A 14,811-nucleotide genomic window follows, 5' to 3' on the forward strand; every position below is an offset into this window, starting at 1 on the left:
TATTGTCCCCGGTATAATTAAAATATAATTTTACTTAATTAATGTTTAGTAATTCATTAAAATTATATTTAGTACTTGAATTGTTTTCATTTAAAAAACAGTCATTACATCACTACTAAACTCATTAAACTGCTCTTCGGTTTTATTCATGTGCCATTAAGGCAAGCACCAAATTAATTTTTCTAATTCACATTCAGTATTCTCTCTGAGCCAAAATAAATAAAAATGTTTGAACCCCTAGCATGTTTCACCACACCCATTTGCTGCGTATGCAAATATTATCTGATCCTGGGGCTAGGTTTAAAGAAAAAAAAAAAAAGTACACTTCCTCCCACCACCAGCAGCACCCTACTGCCGCTCCTCTAGGAATCTGCTCCGTGGACAGCACGCAAATTTTTGGTTTGAAATATGAAAACTTGCCTCCGGTGCATAGTGAGGATAAAAGTCCCTCTGCTGCCAGCAAAGGGATCGCCAGCGAAATGATGAATGGCCATGTCTGCTTGTCGAGGTGGACAGGAGGAGCTACAGCACGGATGGGAGTTTGGCGTCAGAGTACTCTCTCATACCCAAGGTGTGAATCGAGACTGACGGTTCTAATTCTGGAAACACTGCAAATGAGTGACCTTGGGAGGCACTCGTGCATTCATGCACAGATACACATAAAATATTTTCTCGCAGTAAAAATCATAATACATCCCTGTATGTCCGCTGCCAATGCTGCAATCTGCTACAGCCAATGCAATATGCAGAAACAGTTTTACCCCTTACATATTTACACTGTACCCATTTATAATGGACAAACATACACACCGTATCATCTTTCAGCTATGAAACACACACACGCAGCCACACAGACAGTATACACTGTTATCTTAACGAAAACAATGGATAATCTGAGCAAATATTTGGTAAAACCCATTCAAGCAAATGCATCCATTTCAGTTGAATGCTTTTTCCAATTAGTATTCCTATCTCCACTTCACTGACATAAGTTCAGCAATCCTACTAGTTTCCTTAACCTAAAGCTAAACACACCTCCTCTGCATATACAATCTACAGAAAACATCTCCTGACAGGCATGGCAGTGACAGCTGGGACCAACGTCAAGCCCAAAAACCATGTTATATCACACACACTGACCATAAACACACTGCTCCAGATATGCTAAGGTAAGTGTACGCTTTAAACATGTTTCCCCATCAGGTCACCAACAACACAGAAAAAAATAAGCATGAATCCTCACTGCATGCAAATGATGCTTAATGTCCTCTGGCTCTTCACCGTGCTGTCAAACCTACACTCCTGGGCAGAGCAGCTCAAAACATGCTGATCCATCTCCAAGACATGCATAAGAGGGTAGACGGTTATGAGTGTGTAAGAGGCAGTGGGTTGCATTTCAATTATGTTTGCCACTAAGAGATATTATGATCATCCACCAGCAGCAGCATCATCAGCAGCATCAGCATCAGCATAGGAAGCCTGCAGCAGAGTCAGTGCAACAATCCGCGGCTTGGAAAAACATACACAGCTTGACAGCCAACAGTAGATTGGTACACTACCTTAGCAGAAAGGGCCGACGAGGAAATGGCAGGTGTCTCCTACTGTGTCGAAAGGAAAGAGAAGCAGCCGGCAGCAGGACCAGGACGATGTAGCATAAAATGGTTCATCAATGCTCGGCAGAAAGAGGCACAGCCAGGCAGCGCAGGCAGAGAGAGAGAGAGAGAGAGGGACAGCCAGCGAGCATCATTCAGTTCACACTATCGTGGCTGTGCAGCAGAGCACACACATCAACACGCCCCCTTCCTCTCTCTCCCTCTCTCGCTCTCTCTCACTTTCTCTCTCACACACACACGCACGCACGCTTAGTCACACAGACACACGCACGCTGGGGTGCAGAGGCAGTGCAGTGTGCAGTGGTGCCGAGCAGTGCACCTTCTCCACGATGTCTTTTGGTCCTCTTTAATCAGGACCGTCTCTGTCCTGTTCTCTGCAGTCACAGACAATTCTGTCAATAAACGCTGCCAGCGGCGTGCTGTATCCTACTGCCCGCTCACCTAACCAGCCACTGATGAGTAGCCATGATTGAAGCTGGCAAGGTCATGCAAGGTTCTCTGACATCCCCAGCTCCAGTGCTCCCAGCTTTGTGGCACTACCTCCCAGCTACTGTATTTCTTTTGCAAGCTAATACAGGAGCACCGCCTTTCCTCATCATGGGTCATCATGCCACAGAGGCTGCCCAGCGGCTCGACAAAGCCTCACTCGCTGTCAAGTTGGGCAAGACCAATCAGCTGTCATAAACAGCAGCAATACCGCGGCCGTCCAATCGCAGATCGGGAAATCAAGTGCACAGGGGTATTAAAGGGGATTATTTGGGTCATCCTGGGTTTTTTTTACTACAGGGAGATGTGGAGGATAGCAGCACAGCATGTGTGGTGTGGCTGCCCTCTGTGGCTGACAGTGGTGCTGCACTCTGTTATGGGAAAAGGAGAAGCGCGAAGAGCAGGGCCCAAAACGACTTCCCTCAACATTGATGCTTAGCAACTACAGCAGGTTCTTACCTCCTGTCTTGGGGCCTCCCTCCCCCTACGGCGGGACCCTTGCTGCAATCCCAATCGACAGACTATTTATCACAGCATCTGTTTAAGACTCAAGGCAACCACGACACAAGCAATTGTCAACCGTTCCCACACGTGTCCTCTGACTGTGTGTAAACACTAAATGGGGAGGTGCTTAGTTCTGATTGATAGGTTTGTAGCTTGAACCTATTCGCTGGAACGTTGAAGACAATATAATTACACAGCAAGCAAGACACGAAGTAGGCAAAGTTCTTCATGTTTCTCGTGCATGGGAGAGAACTGGACAAACGCCGTTCCTTCGCTTGACCCCAGTTGCTCTCGACCGCTCCCCCGTAACACTGCTCTTTTATTGAGGTTACACGAATATGCATAGGTTCATTAACATACGACGTCTACATACAAACAAAGAGTACCTTGCCTGTGTGTGTGTGTGTGGTGTCAGAGTGTGACCCCATAAATGACTTCCCTAAACCTGCTGGTCTGGAAGTCCAACAGTTCATCTAAACAAAAGGCACTTAACCTAAAACAGATACAGCCACGTTTATCCTGCCATAAAACAATAAAACAAGGTACGACCTCTTCTCATGCTCCCAGGATGTAGGTGTGCATTCCAGTGTGGAATACACACCAAGCCTTTGCAGCCTGCTAAAGATCACACATCCTATCACTACACAATTGATTATACACCTCTAAGCATATATGGTTAAATATTTCTAAGCATAAATGACAATCAACAATACAAAACCTAACACTGATAATAAGCAGGAAGTACTGTTCAGTATAGCACACCTTTATAGGTAACTGTAGATCTCACCAAAGTAGGACTTCTAAGTGTGACTTTACCCTGTTTTTCCACAGATGTAAATGCTACAAATACATTTAAAATGTCTGTCTCCATCACACCGAAGCTCTACAGGTAGACACAGCATTTAAATAAAACCATTAACTGTTACGGACTAGAGGTAAACTGTGTCTATTAAACTATTTGGAAGCACAGTATTTTCTCATCCCCGGGGAGGGCAAAGCTGTACAGGGTACGTCAAATTGTTCGCTTATTTTATTCTTGAAATAATGATTCAGTGGATGCCTGCCTACCTTAGAATGTTAAAGAGAACCAAACCTGGGCAGACAGCTGTCAAAAGCTGTCAGAAGGCAGAACAGCAGCTCCAGGCCTGCCTGCGCCCAGCTTACTGAGACACATTCGGAGGTGTGAACAACTGTTTTGGCATTCCCTTTTGTGAAGAGTTCGGAATATTATTCAAAAACTGTGCAACAAATAGAACACGGAGAGCTCAGCTTTTGCACGGAGATGATTTGGATACGCCGATGGGGTCAGACAATATTCACCAGAAAATAACTCATAACGTGCATATGACAAAGAGGTAGAGGTCAGATTGCAGTTATTTCTTCGACATTTCAAAGGGGGAGGAAAAATACAGGTTTCAGTTGCTACAGGCCACTACACTGACTTCAGTCATATTAAAGTGCTCCAGGTCCTGCCCTGCCTCCTGCTGTTTGCCTGTAGCACGAACTACCCTGATGCTATCTACGTCACCCTCCTCTGAACACTTGCATTGCTCTTGTTATTATGTCGGACCCTTATGTAAACATTTTAGACATTTTCAAAAGAACTGTCCATGTATGTATTGTGGGTTTCCTTTTGAGGCTTGTAGACAATGGCTGTGAATACAAATCCCTACAAGGTTCTCTGCAGGTGCCTGAATGAGCTTGCCATTCTCATCTCTTATTACCTCTATAAGTAAATTACTGCACCTGCAGGGTGCAGTTAGGCTATTTGCTTTAATCAAGCAAATAGCCTAACTTTGTGAACACCAGTCATGTAACACGCTGAAGAGATTGTGTGCTGACGATAGAAGTGTCACAACATAGTTCTCATCAGATGTTACCACTTTGCTTTTTCAAGCTATGAGATCTGCCTGTTAATTTACATCATACACCTGCCACAGGTTCCAGCAGCTGGAACTGGAAGATGGTTTGAGTATATCGCTATCACTAACAGTTACTATCGTAATAGTTTCTTTCCAACTGTGTCGTTCTTAACTCATTCCAGCAAGACTGATACAGAAGCACAAACACAGGCAGGAGTTTCAGGGGTTTTCCTGGTTTAAAGCGGGCCTTTCTGGGTAACAGTAAGCATAAACCTATTTTAACACAAGCCTCAGTATTTCATATATTTCTGACCATTTAATGATCAAAAACTATTGAAATTGGCATGCCAAATACAATAACTATTTAAAAAATATTTTACTAGAATGATTTTCCTTTGGCTCCTGGTAAAAGCTTTTAAGGGCCCATAAAATTCCCCTATACAGGAAAAATTTAATAATAATAATAATGGATTGGATTTATATAGCGCTTTTCAAGGCACCCAAAGCGCTTTACAATGCCACTATTCATTCACTCTCTCATTCACACACTGGTGGAGGCAAGCTACGGTTGTAGCCACAGCTGCCTTGGGGCAGACTGACAGAAGCGAGGCTGCCATATCGCGCCATCGGCCCCTCTGGCCAACGCCAGTAGGCGGTAGGGTAAAGTGTCTTGCCCAAGGACACAACGACCAGGACAGAGAGCCCGGGGATCGAACCGGCGACCTTCCGGTTACAGATACGCTTCCCAACCCCCTGAGCCACAGTCGCCCCTTTTTTTTTTAGATTTGCCATGTGATAATACAGAGTTTAGTGTGATTAGGGTCAAAGTACAAAACACAAAATATAACTTTTCTGTCTCTGCGTTTAACTTGTGCTAGACTAATAATATGTCCCACGTCTACTGCGCTTCAGCCTAATCTCATCATCACACTCCTGTCCCTCTGCAAGCCTGGGTGATGGCTTATATCGACACTAGAGTAAAAACAGGACAGCAACCTCTTTTGTGATTTGGAAAAGTGGTGGTAATTGTATTCAATATTTTCATTCAGCAGCCTATTGCAAGTATTTGAGCATGAAATGTCCTCAACTACTGGGCAACCAATCGCAAGGTGACTGCAGAGGTCACCTGGTTCGAGGCAACCAATAATAGTTTTTGATATGCTGCAAACCTCCCTAGCATGACTGTAACATAAAGCTCCAGTGTAGATGGCCCCTGGTGACCACGGGTCCAAGAATTGTATTACTAATCGAATGGCAAGTGTTTGCTAGAGGTAGCTTACTTTTGCTAGCTGACCAGTTTGACCTAGCAACAGTTTCTGCTGCACCAAAGATCTTGTGATTGCTTTGGTCAAGAGCAGATTGCTGCAGTCACCTGTAGTTTGAATAGAAGATGCCAACTTGTCTGCAAATACTCACCAACTACTTGCTAAGGAGCAGTGAAACTGAACCAGGTTGGTTGTCACTGTATAGCACAACTTTTCTTTCTTTTTCTTTTTTTTCTTTAAAGGTGAACTATGCAAATACAGGCAATTAGTGACGACCAACAACCTCCAGCAGTCACTCACCAACCACGCAAAAAATACATATTCTTCTGCAAACTAGCTCTAAGCCCTGTGTGACAGAAGCCTAAATGTTGGAAAATTACTTTAGCCTTCATTTTGTATCGTCTAATTTAAAGAGTCTATGAATCTAGATGCTTAACTGATTATCTAGTTCAGGGCAGCAGGAGTGCTGCAACCTATCTCAATCTATCTGGGCAAGATCAAGGGTACACTCTGGATTGTCAGTTTATCGCAGCGAAAGCAACTGAGTACCCAACATTCAAAATGTTGAAAGTGACAATATTTACTTTTTTAAGAAAAATACATATGTTTATTTTGAATTGAATTTCAGCAATTATAGCACAAACAGCTGAAAAGACTGTGAATATCTTGTATTGGGATTTTTCCTCAAGAGTAAAGATGGGAATAGATTCTGCAGACAGTCCAGGTGCTAAACTGATTTGCCAGCAGTCCAGACTTTTCACAATTTCAAAAGCATTTTGAAAAGAAAATTAAAAGGGAGCCTGAAACAGACAGAAAAATCAGAAAACATTTTACTTTTCCCAACTCAACCTATATTGCAGAGACACTAAAAACTCTAGGAGTGGCCAAATCAACAATCCGTAGATTCTTAAAGAGAATGAACTCACTGGCCAACCCACCAACACCATAAGGCCTGAAAGAGCACCAAAGAAAATTAAAGTACATCATGCTGTTTAGAAAAACCCTTCACAACAACTAACAGTGTCAAGAACACTCTCAAAAACATAGTCATGCCATTGTCAAGGTCCAGAGGGCTTACAACAAGGTGAAAACCAACGGTTCCATTCAAGAACAGGATGGACACATTAGACTTTGTCAAAAAATAAAACACATGAATGCAGCTGTACAGTTCTGGAAAAAATCTTCAGACAGAAGAATCTAAGATGAACTTGTACCAAAAAGATGGGAAGAGAAAAGTATGGAGAAGGAGAGAAACAGCTCACATCATCTGCCAAACATGGTGGAGGCAGCGTTATGATATGGGTACATGTGGCTGCCAGTGGAAACCCAAAGAAACCCAAGAGTTTCTCAAGCCAAAGAAATGGGACATAGTGCTAGTTCACCTGACTGCAGAGCAATAAAGCGTGATTTAAAAAAACAACACAAAAAAACATATAAGCAGCAACTTAAGATGGCTTCACTAAAAACATGGCTGAGTATCTCAAGTAAGGAAAACAGCGTTTTGTGATGTCCATGGGTTCTAGACTTCATGCAATCACTGGCTGAAAAACATATACAAAATAAATAAAGATGGTTTCTAAAGTAGTCAATGTAATACTTTTGTTAGTATAAGTCTAAGTATAAGTCTGTAATTCAATTCCATTCACATTGATTTTTAAAGTTAAAAGCTATATGGTGGTGTACAAAACAAATATTAATGGACCTAACTGTAGCTATCCATTTTAAGTCTATTTAATGAGCAGCAAGGACTACTTACGCTGTTATGTTGTTAATTTAATAGCTAAATATATGAGGCAAGACGATTATTAAGAGGTGCATATGGCTGAGTTTGTTAATAATAACCTCAGTGGCAGTCAAGAATCTTGTTTGAGGAGCGCGGGATGAGGTCAGATTATGGCTGCAGGCATCAACAAATTCTGATCCACACAGTGTCCAGACACTGTTAAATCTTATTCACTGAAAGCTTAGCAACCAGCACACACTCAAACAGCACGCCACACTCACTTTATCCGTGCCTCTCACCCAGCTGTTCTTCTTTGCTCTGGCTAGCGTTCGTCTCTGGCTCCACACTACTTCCCGTTGAGACTGTCTCAGGAGTTTCTCCACCTTGCAAGTCTTATGGCAACCCATCGTCCCCTGGCAAATGGAAAAATAGATGTCAAGCAAAGCCTTGCATCAGTCACATTTCATCTCTTGCTTGGTACAAGCAATAACCTACCATGACAGAACAGTTTGCATGCTTCCCCAAGTGCTTGTCATGGTCAGCAGCGACGGATGATGATTTCCAGCATGTTCAGATTATAAATATCTGTATTCAACAGAGTTACATAATAATGGATTTGGATTATTGTTAGTACACACAGACAGAAAAGATGACACAGCTGCCACAGGAAATGCAAAATGCATAAAACTACACCTCTGTAATTGAAAAGTCGAGTCAATATATTTATATGCATTTCCTCTTATTATATGCACATAGAAAGTGTTAAAGGCTTTAAATATTAACTGTGGAAATCATAAAAAAATATTAAGCTCAATTTTATTTTAGTGTATGCTGCATTAGGCTACAGTTTAAAATTCATGCTTTTCTCAAACTAAAATTGTGATTTACAGCAGCTGTGAGCCTTAATGCGACTCCAGACTAAGTACACCCTGAAGTCTAACGGTCATGAGTTACTGCACAGTTTCCACTGTGTCATCTAGACCAGCGTGTTCCAGACCCAGAGTAGACTTATTAGCTGTGGACTTCTCCTTCCCTGACAGCTCCAATTCCAGTTAGACTCTAATATACTGAACTACAGTGCTGTGCAAAAGACTTGAGCCACCTTTGATTTCTTTATTTTTTTTCCAGGAAAATGGGAAATAGATGCAGTGATTTATTCAAACATGTGCAAACATACATGGAAATACAATATATAAGACAAAAACAAAATTTACATAATTCTAATGAGTTTAAAAATCTGTATTTGGTATGAACACCTTTATTCTTCAGCACAGCCTGAACTCTCTAAATACATTAAACAGTCCTCAGGAAGAGTTCGCAGGTTTTGCAGTACATTCAAAGCTCTTCTTTGGGTGTTTCTGCCTTTTTTTTTTCTGTCCTCTGTCAAGATGATCCCACACTGCTTTAATAATATTGAAGTGAAGGCTCTGGGGAGGCCAATCCATCAGAATCAGAATCAGAATCAGAAAGGGTTTATTGCCAGATGTTGAGGAGGTTTACAACATTAGGAAATTGCTGCGGTGCTTCAGTGCAACATACTGTCATAAAAATATAAAATAAGAATAAGAATTAAAAGTGCTAAGTGGATAGATATATACATGATATATACATGAGTGCAGGTGGTGATCAGTGCCAAACATGGAATGATGCAGTGAACACAGCGTAGGGTCATGTGTTAGTGGTGGGAACAGTCATATGGTTATTGTTCATGTGTCCGACAGCAGAGGGGAAGAAACTGTTCTTATGGCGAGAGGTTCTGGTGCGAATGGACCGGAGCCTCCTGCCTGAGGGGAGCAGGTCAAACAGACTGTGTCCAGGGTGAGAAGGGTCAGCTGAGATCCGAGCTGCACGCCGCAGTGTCCTGGAGGTGTACAGGTCCTGCAGAGATGGGAGTCTGCAGCCAATCACCTTCTCAGCAGAGCGCACAACACGCTGCAGTCTCTGTTTGTCCCTGATAGTGGCTCCAGCGTACCACACAGTGATGGAGGAGGTGAGGATGGACTCGATGATTGCAGTGTAGAACTGCATCATCGTCCGTGTTGGCAGGTTGAATTTCTTCAGCTGCCTCAGGAAGTACATCCTTTGCTGGGCTTTTTTAATGACGGAAGTGATGGTGGGCTCCCACTTCAGGTCCTGGGTGATGGTGGTACCCAGGAAGCGGAACGAGTCCACAGAGGTGATAGGGGTGTCAGTCAGGATGATGGGGGGGAGTGGAGCTGTGTGCTTCCTGAAGTCCACAATAATCTCCACTGTCTTCTGGGCATTCAGCACCAGGTTGTTGTGGCTGCACCAGGACACCAGACGTTCAACCTCCCTCCTGTAGGCAGACTCATCCCCGTCCGAGATGAGTCCGATAACGGTGGTGTCATCTGCAAACTTGATTAGCTTGACAGACTGGTGGGTGGAGGTGCAGCAGTTGGTGTACAGGGAGAAGAGCAGAGGAGAAAGAACACAGCCCTGAGGGGAGCCGGTGCTGATGGTCCGGGAGTCCGAGACATTCTTTCCCAGCCTCACATGCTGCTTCCTGTCCGTCAGGAAGTCAGTGATCCACCGGCAGATGGGATCAGGCACATTCATCTGGGAAAGCTTGCCTTGGAGATGGTCTGGGAGGATGGTGTTGAAGGCAGAGCTGAAGTCCACAAACAGGATCCTGGCGTAGGTTCCTGGGGAGTCCAGATGCTGCAGGATGAAGTGTAGGGCCATGTTGATGGCGTCATCTACAGACCTGTTGGCTCTGTATGCAAACTGCAGGGGGTCCAGGAGGGGGGCCGTGAGGGTCTTGAGATGGGAGAGAACTAGGCGCTCAAATGACTTCATGACCACAGATGTCAGAGCCACGGGTCTGTAGTCATTTAGTCCAGTGATCCTAGGTTTCTTGGGGACAGGGATTATGGTGGAGGACTTGAAGCAGGCAGGCACATGACATGCCTGCAGTGAGGAGTTGAAAATGCCAGAAAACACTGGGGCCAGCTCGTTTGCACAGTGTCTGAGGGTGGCAGGAGACATGCCGTCTGGGCCGGGAGCTTTTCGAGCATTCAGATTCTTAAACTGCTTCCTCACATCTGCTTCATGAATATGAAGAGTTGTGGTGGGAGGAGGTGGTGTGAAATCCTCTTTTGTGTGGGGTGAGGAGGGGGGTGTTGCAGGTGAAGTGATTGAAGGTGGTGATGGTTCTATGGAGGGGGGAGAGGTGGGGGAATGAGTGTCCAAAGTGTCTCTATTGTTGGGGCCGTTGGAGGTGTGAAGGCTGCCTGATGGCTCGTCAAAACGGCAGTAGAAGTCGTTGAGGGTGTTGGCCAAGAGCAAGTCGTCAGTGGAGTGGGGGGTTTTAGGCTTGTAGTTGGTGATATTCCTAAAACCTTTCCACACAGAGGCCGAGTCATTCTCTGAGATCTGCTGCTGCATCTTCTCAGAGTGCTGATGTTTAGCAATGTCCACTTCTTTAGTGAACCTGTACTTGGCCTCTCTGTAGCAGTCCCTGTCTCCGCTTCTGAACGCCTTACTCTTTTCCAGCCACAGCTTTTTGAGTTTAGGAGTAAACCAGGGTTTGTCATTGTTATAACTCACCCTGGTGCGTGATGGCACAATGCTGTCCTCACAGAAGTGGATATAGGAGGTGACAGTGTCCGTAAACTCGTCCAAGCTGTTAGAAGCAGCCTTCATTGTGTCCCAGTCTGTAGACTCCAAACACGTGCGAAGCTCCTCCACAGCCTCGTTGCTCCACAGTTTTTTAGTCCTCACGACAGGTTTGGAGAGCTTCAGCCTCTGTCTGTACGCGGGGATTAGGTGGATCATGACGTGATCAGAAAGTCCGAGTGAAGCGCGGGGCACCGCACGATAGGCCCCGCTGATCGTGCTGTAACAGTGGTCTAATGTCCTCTAATGTCCTCTAATGTCCCCAATCCATGGCTGATAGTGTTACATTGTGTGTTTGTCTATCCAGGTATGCTTTTACCACATTGGCAGAGTGTTTGGGGCATATTGTATGGTGGATTAAAATCTAACGGTACTATTATACCTTCATAATTCCATTCATTTTGACCACATCCCCAACACCACTGGCTGAAACACAGCCCTAATTGATGACAGCACCTCCACTGTGGCTGTAGACACTCACTGTCACTCACCTCTCACCTGATCTCCTCTGTACATTTTAGTGATTTGAACTAAAATTTGGATGAATCACTCCATAAGACCTCTTGCCACTGACTTTGGTTCTTGTGTACTTACCTCTGACTTTTCTCCCTGTTTCTTTTCCTTAATAATGGCTTCTTGACAGCAACCCTTCCACTGAGATCATTTCTGATGAGGCTTCACTGAGCAGCAGATGAATCAACTGAAGGGTCAGAAGCATTGCTCAGGTCCTGTGTCAAATTCTTCCTGCATTTTTAACGCTTTCTTAAAGACATGAATTAGAGAAACTGCTCAGCTGCAGTGGATAACTTTTTAGCCTTGCTACTTTATGTTTCTGTCTTGCACATGTCGAGCTTCCTCAAATATTTTAAGAACACACTGCATCCAGTGCTGAGACTTGCCAAGCTGATTGCTCTTTGGGAATCATGTCACACTCTTTCTTAAATTTGACGTCATACCATTCCACAGAGCTGGAGTCTTCTGACTCTTGCTTAAGCCAAAGGCTTTTTGGAAATATACCTCAAAAAGGTTGCAAAAGCGTACGATATGATCCACGACCCTAAACTAACATTTACAAATGTGTGCAATAATTTGTAACTTTTGAGGACTGACAAATACAAAGCAATCAAACCACACGTGAAACCATTTTACAAGTGTACGTACATCCAAACCTGAAATACTGCTCGTTTGCGCGCATTTTTAAGGTCAGCTCGCGAATCAGATAATTTTACCTTTAGAAAACATTTCTGTGCGTACAAATGAATAAAACTACACGTAACTTCTCGCTCGCTTGCTCACAAAACCTTAAATACGTGCGAACGAATCGCTCGATACGAACAGATCAAGTTTGAGACTAATTTAACGGGGCCAACCTCGCACAGATCCACAAATGTGAGCTGCTTTCAGGTCCCAGTGTAAAACTGGGACATTTGAACTTCAAACACTGTACTTTCTCTCCACGCTGATTAGCAAACACAAACCTACATGCACTACTAGCAAAAAAGACTGGTGAAAGAAAATGAACCAGTGCTCCAGCCCTGTTGCATTTGACTAGTAGCATTAAGCTAAGTTGTTCTCCATTTGGCATATTGATTTCTATTTTGACTGATAATTCCAGCTTTCACTCACGACAGAGGTCAAATGTCACTGCTGTTGTTTTCTTTAATCCCCCTGCACTTTCATCACATCCAGTGGCTAGTGAGCTAACACTATAAATAACACTGAAATTAAATGAATTTCAACTGTATTCTCAGCAAAACTGACTGTCCATTTAACAACTCCACTTTATCTCACATACCATCACTTCACATAGGCAGTTGATTGATACAACCTATCACATAACTCTGAATTATTCTGGCTTGCTTATAATCCACTCTTACAAAATGTTGATCTCAACACGCCCCTCAAGCTTCACCTTCATCAAAGTCAAGAAAAGTTGGTCTGGTAGTTGAGGATACTTATTCCAGCCAATCGCTACTCATTGTTACAGATCAGTAGGGACTATGATGTAAGTAATGCAAGCACTTAAAAGAAATTATTTTATGTGTAAAGTAATACATTTAGCACAGTTGAGGAGACTTGTAAGTATTGCTGTGCCATACTGCAAATTTAGTACAGATACCAAGTAAATACAGGGCCAGTATTGCTGATACCAAGACTTTTGAACTTCGAGCCTATCGCGCTAGTATCAGTCGTATACCAATACCAAGACTGGCATCAATACTATCGATATTTGATCAAACTCTGCTGGTGAATAACACTGACCACAGCAGAGTAAGAACAGAGTATTACCTTTATTGACAGAAAATTGCAGTAACAGGGCAGTTTAATATATTTCTTTAGCACTCCTGACGGAAGATGACCACCACATCATGATTGCCGTGGTGAGTCACTAAGAAGTTTAAATATCTCTTATTTATAGTTCACAAAATGTTCATATTTGTATAATTTCCCTTTCAAACTGACAGATGGCTGCTTACAATTCTCAATCTATTCTGTGGAACGTGGGAGATTTCCCACTAATGACTAACAGTAAACTATTATTCAAAATTTGAAAAGGCACTAACCCAAATAATTAGTCAATGCACAAAATACACTTTGTTATCACTCACCATGCTTTAACATCGACATATTGCCACAGAAATTACTCATCTGAACCAACTGCTGTGACCAAGTTAAATCACAGCTCTTAATGTCCCCTGATTTGACATGTAGGATGAATACTTGGAGGGGGAAAAGTCCCAGAGCTCAAATTTAAGGACATTCTGTGATATTTCATTCAAAGTACACCTCTGAAAGAGCCTTTGATCTAAGTCAAAGGAGAGAAAAAGAGAGGAAAGGGAAAAAAGACCTTGCCCTCCAGGGACTCACTTCCACTTTCCTAACTAATCTTGTTTGGTTGATTACACAGAAGACAAGTGCTTTGTGCAAAGCACTCATTAGGCCCAAAGTAAACAGCAGCCTCTGTTTCTTTCCGCTTCTTTTAAACAAACTGAACCTCCAAATGTTTGAAGTGTTATTAGAGCAGGCAAAATACCCCTAATTTTGTCTTGAATAGTCAGAGATTTTATTTATTTATTATTTTAAATATCTGGATAGCCCCTGTATATTTAACTAAGAAGTTTTTAAGAAAATAAACAAGGACAGGACTTTTCATTCTGGATTTTTTATTTATTGCATTAGTTAATATCTGTTTTTTCAGTATAAAATACAAAAATCAAGCAAAAAACAAAAAGGTATCAAAATAAAAATGTGTGTTCCTGAAATATTCTTCCAAGAGTCTTACATTACTGCATGACTCTTTTCACAGCAGTATTTCAGTCATCACACTCAGTAGCTGTGACAAATGCACTTAAGGTTAAGGTTTCATATTAAAATGTCAAGAAGGCACATTTACAATATAACAGTGGATTCTATGTTACTACATGAAATTCCTAAAGGTCTCCTGAGCTGTAGTAGTTTAACATTCACATCACACAAATAACATTATATATACACAACAGGTGAAAAGGATAAAGCACATACTTGAACATGTAAACACAAAGTATGCCGTCAGTGTACAGAGAAGTGAGCTGGTCACATGTTTTGACACTAAAGCAGCAGTTTGATAAAATTGTGACATGCATCAGCTTACCCAATTCAGGGTACACAGCTGGGACAGGGTGCCAAACTAGCACTTTGAGAGAGACAGCCATTCATCTACAGTCAGTTAAACAAACCCCACG

The 14,811-nt window shown here is 42.8% G+C and overlaps 1 protein-coding gene across 2 annotated transcripts in view; it reads right to left on the reverse strand.

Annotated features, from left to right (window-relative positions):
• rimbp2 (RIMS binding protein 2) overlaps positions 1-14,215 on the reverse strand; it is a 103,697-nt gene extending 89,482 nt beyond the window's left edge. Inside the window, exons 1-3 of one of the 2 annotated variants that reach the window (XM_040019089.1) lie at positions 11,684-14,215; positions 7,949-8,038; positions 7,735-7,866 (exon numbers count right to left, since the gene is read on the reverse strand). In XM_040019089.1, coding sequence (XP_039875023.1) covers positions 7,735-7,866; positions 7,949-7,951 — 135 coding nt within the window. In that variant the 5' untranslated portion in view covers positions 7,952-8,038; positions 11,684-14,215. Of the gene's footprint in view, positions 1-1,559; positions 1,584-7,734; positions 7,867-7,948; positions 8,039-11,683 lie in introns of those variants that run through there. The other variant, XM_040019092.1, reaches the window with a different exon arrangement.
• Between the last annotated feature and the right edge of the window lie 596 nt (positions 14,216-14,811).

The sequence above is a fragment of the Simochromis diagramma genome, unplaced genomic scaffold, assembly GCF_900408965.1.
Source record: "Simochromis diagramma unplaced genomic scaffold, fSimDia1.1 OVJJ01000822.1, whole genome shotgun sequence".
In the NCBI taxonomy this organism is placed as follows: domain Eukaryota; kingdom Metazoa; phylum Chordata; class Actinopteri; order Cichliformes; family Cichlidae; genus Simochromis; species Simochromis diagramma.